The sequence below is a fragment of the Callorhinchus milii genome, unplaced genomic scaffold (genome assembly GCF_018977255.1).
Source record: "Callorhinchus milii isolate IMCB2004 unplaced genomic scaffold, IMCB_Cmil_1.0 Scaffold1622, whole genome shotgun sequence".
NCBI classification, from domain to species: Eukaryota; Metazoa; Chordata; class Chondrichthyes; order Chimaeriformes; family Callorhinchidae; genus Callorhinchus; species Callorhinchus milii.
In genome coordinates, this window is record NW_024706363.1 from 1,442 (window position 1) to 5,735 (window position 4,294).

General features: G+C 68.0%; 1 protein-coding gene across 1 annotated transcript; it reads left to right on the forward strand.

Annotated features, from left to right (window-relative positions):
- Positions 1–2,593: 2,593 nt before the first annotated feature.
- LOC121852881 (zinc finger and BTB domain-containing protein 26-like) lies at positions 2,594–4,000 on the forward strand (the record flags this gene model as incomplete). The annotated part of the gene is made up of 3 exons (XM_042346766.1): positions 2,594–2,752; positions 2,858–3,184; positions 3,419–4,000. Coding segments are annotated over exons 1-3 (1,020 nt in total), but the record flags the coding sequence as incomplete, so codon positions are not given.
- Between the last annotated feature and the right edge of the window lie 294 nt (positions 4,001–4,294).

Sequence of the window (4,294 nt, forward strand, 5' to 3'; positions counted from 1 at the left end):
CACCCCGCCTCCAGGCGGCCGGTGCCTCGAACACGCACGTTCCGGGGTGGGCTTCCCGCCCCGGCCTCAGCCCAAGTGCGCTTCCGACGAGCGAGCGGGGCGGCGTGTTGTGAGCTACCCAGGTTTCGGGGTTCCCGCACTCGCACGACACTTCTCCCCGCCCCGCGCCCGGGACCCTGCGCGACGCATGCTCCTCACCCGCGACAAGGCGGGCGCGTCGTGAGCGATGCAGGTTCCGGGGCGGCGGGGCGATGCCGCCAGCCGGCGGGCCAGAGCGAGCGAGCGAGCGAGCGCGCGCGCGCCCGGGCCCCTGTGTAACGCGCTCCCCCCTCCATGGTGGCAGGCGGGCGATCTGAGCTATTCACATTCCGGGGCCCCCTCCACCCGTCTCTCCCGTCTCTCTCGGCCGCCCAAGGCCGACCGCGGAAGGGCGGCGGCGGCGGCGGCCCGGGAGCCCGCGGTCGCGCTTCCCGGTGACCGGGTCAGGGAGCTGCCGCTTCTCCAGCCCCGAGGCTCCGGCGCCTCCCGGGGGCCGCCGGCGCCATCTTCGCCTCCCGCGCGGACTCTCACCTCAGCATCCGGAGCCGCCATGGCTCCCGGCCCCTGACGTCACGCGGCCCCGCCCCTTAAAGGTGAACCGACGCCTTAAAGGCGCCGGGCGCCAATATCCATCCTCCGACCTCTCCCGCGCAGAATAACTGGGACACAAACTGCCAATAATAAAGTGGATAATAATAATAATAATAATAACCCTTTCGTTTAATGATGGTTCAAATGATAAATTGTCACTTCGCTTCACGGGTATTTAAGTACGATAGCAACAATGCGTTTGATAGAACGCCCATCGCGACGTCCCGAAGAGCTTCGCCGGTAGTGCAGTGTAGTGTAGTGACTATCTTGCGGTGCGAAACGCGGAGGCCGACTGGGGCCCCAGCCGGGCGCCATCCGCCCCCCACCCGCCCGCCCGCCCGCCCGCCCGCCCCGGCCTCGGGCGGTCCTCCCCGGAGGGTGAGAGTGTCGCGGCTCGGAAAAAGCCGGGGTCGGCTGAAACGGCGGCCGGGTTCCCACTTACGGAGGGGTGGAGTCGGGAGACCCCGCCCGAACTCGCTGGGGATCGATCCCCACCCCCAACCCCCCCCGCCGCCGCCGCCCGCCCCGCCCCGGGGTCGCCCCCCCTCGCTCGCTCTCTCTCTCTCCTCTCTCGCCGGCGCTCTGACCGGGACACCGCCGATCCGAGACACCTCGACGCGATAAAAGGCGTCACATCTTATTATTATTATTATTATTATTATTATTATTATTATTATTATATGGTCAGAGACGCGGGAGCGAGAGAGAGAGAGAGAGAGAAGGAGAGAGAGAAGGAGGAAACACTCCGGAGAATCCAGCAGTTGGCCAGTGCGAGTGTGAGCGCGAGCGAGTGTGAGCGAGCGTGAGTGAGTGAGTGAGTGTGTGTGTGTGTGTGTGTTGTGCCGGGAATGACGGGCCGGTAGCCGGGGCCGGCGTACCCCCCCCCACCCCCCCAACCCCTCCGCCCCCTCCGCCCCCTCCGCCAGGCAAGTACCGGAGGCAATTATTCCTCCCAGTTGGCTCCGCGCTCTCTCCCCCCACCCCCAATCCCCCACCCCCCAACCCCCCACCCCCCAACCCCCACCTCTTCCCCCCCCCCCAAAACCTCCCCGAGCTACAGAGAGCGCGCGTCAAAAGTTTTTTTTTGTGGGTGGGGGTGGGGTGGGTTGGGGTAAGGGGGGGGGGCGGCGGAGAGCGATTGGGTTGATCGGGGAAAATGCCCCCACCCCCCCCACTCCACCCCACCACCCCCCCCCCCCACTCCACCCCACAGCCCACCCTGAGAGCGAGAGAGAGAGAGAGAGGAAGAGGAGAAGCTTTTCGTGCTCGGGTCAGGTTGGCCAGAGTCGGGGCTTGACCGGGAGGGTTTGGGGTGGGGGGGGGAGGGTTGGGGGTGACGAGTGGGTGGGTGGGGTGGGGTGGGGTGGGGGGGAAGCCTCAGAGTCTGCGCGTTGGATGGGGGTAAGCGTTGGGGTCTCCCCCCACGGCTTGGCCATCGAGAGCGAGCGAGAGCGAGCGAGAGAGAGAGAGAGAGCGCTGTCCAGCTCGGACCACCCCTGACCGCCGGTTAGTCAGTGAGGGCTTTGGCTGCAGGAGCCGAGGGGGGGGGGATTCCCCGAGTGTAGTGACTGGGTCTGTCCTGCCCGGGCCGCGGCGTCGTCAGCAGTGAGTGCCCCGGGAGACTGCGGACCCTCCTGGCTCAGGGACCGGGGGGGTAGAGAGACCGTCACCGAGAGGGTGGGGTGGGGTGAGGGGGGGTGGGGTCGGCTCGATTCCCTAACTCTCGTACCATACAGGAGATAAAATAGCATTTCGCCCCCTCCCCCCCACCCAAAAAAAAACCACACAGTCACTACACGGTACAGCGTGAAGCGCTTTGAGGCGTCTCGAAGGCGCTGTGTCAAACGCCAGTACTATTATTATTATTATTATTATTATTATTATTACGTGGTCTTCCTTTGGCTTTGCAGGCGGGACACTGCGAGAGAGAGAGAGAGAGAGCGAGAGGGGGGAGAGAGAGAGCGAGAGAGCGAGAGAGGGAGAGAGAGAGAGAGAGAGAGAGAGCGAAACGATGGAGAGCAGCAAAATGCTCCACTTCCAATTCCCCAACCACGAGGCCGGGGTCATGAGGAAGATGAACCAACTGAGGACGGAGGAGCGCTTCTGCGACGTGACGGTGGTGGTGACGGGAGGCGGCGGAGGCGTCGGGGGAGGCGGAGGCGTCGGGGGAGTCGGAGGAGGAGGAGGAGGAGGCGTCGGAAGAGGAGGAGGAGGAGGAGGAGGAGAGCTACGGTTCCCCGGCCACCGGGTGGTCCTGGCCGCCTGCTCCCCTTTCCTCCGCGACCGCTTCCACATGAACCCCTCGCGCGAGGTCCACGTCTGCCCCATGGCCGCCCCCGGGGTGGTGCTGAGCCTCCTGGTCTCCTGCTACACGGGGCGGCTGGACTTCCCCTTCCCCGAGGTGGTGGACTACCTGACGGCCGCCAGTTGCCTGCAGATGGAGCAGGTGGTGGAGCGCTGCCGGCTCTGCCTGTCCCGCTGCGTGGCCTCCCAGATGCTCTCGGGCGGCGAGGAGGCCCAGGCCGCCAACGCCATCGGCTCCTCCTCCGAGCGCTCCCCCCGCCCTCTCCCCCTCTCCCTCCTCCAACCCCATCCCCTGCCCCTCCGGCCCTCCTCCTCCTCCCCCTCCGCCAACGAGACGGTCAAGATGGAGGAGGACGGGCCTCCCTCCCCGGGCTTGGCCGAGGGGGAGAGGGAGAGGGCGAGGGCGAGGGAGGTGGAGGGGGAGGGGGAGGCGGGCCAGGCGTCCTACCTGGAGCCGGACTCGCGCACCCACTCCGCGGGGGAGGGCCCGGCCGGGCGGTCGGGCGGAACGGAGGCCAACGAGGACGAGGGCTTCGTGGCGGAGGACGCCCTGGAGGAGGAGGAGGACTACGAGAGCTCGGCCAGCGAGGACTGCCGGGCCGGAGGAGGCGGAGGAGGAGGAGGCGGAGGAGGCGGATTCACCGGCTGCTACTACCGGGGGCCGCCGGAGGCCGGGGGCGGAGGCGGCGGCGGCGGCGGCGGAGGCCCCTCGTGCTGCCCCGAGTGCGGGGAGCTGTTCCAGCGGCGCGAGAACATGGCGGCCCACATGGTCACCCACAAGCTGTACATGTGCCTGCTGTGCGGGAAGGTGTTCAAGAAGAACGCGCGCCTGGCGCAGCACATCAACGTGCACACGGGCTTCAAGCCCTACTGCTGCTCGGCCTGCGGCAAGACCTTCACCCAGAAGCGCTCGCTCAAGGACCACATGAACGTGCACAACGGCGACTCCCCCCACCGCTGCTCGCACTGCGAGATGCGCTTCACCCACTACAACACGCTCCGGGTCCACCTGCGGGACCAGCACGGCAGGACCGCCGCCCGCGGCGGGGCCGGGGCCGGGGCCGGGGCCGGGGACGGCTCCGCCGCCGCCGCCGCTGCCGCCGCCGCCAGCGCCGCCGGGCTGGCCGAGATCAGCGTGGTCGTGCCGTAGGGGAGGGCGGCGGCGGGGGGGGGTGGGGGTGGGGTGGTGGTGGGGTGGTGGGGTGGGGTGGGGGTTGTCGTGTCTCCGCGGGTGTTGCGGGCGCGTCGGTGGGTGCGTGTGCGCGTCCGCGTGTGTGTGGGTGGGGGTGTGTGGGGGTGGGTGGGTGGGTGCGTGTGCGCGTCTCTGTGTCTGTGTGTGTGTGTGTGTGTGTGTGTGCGC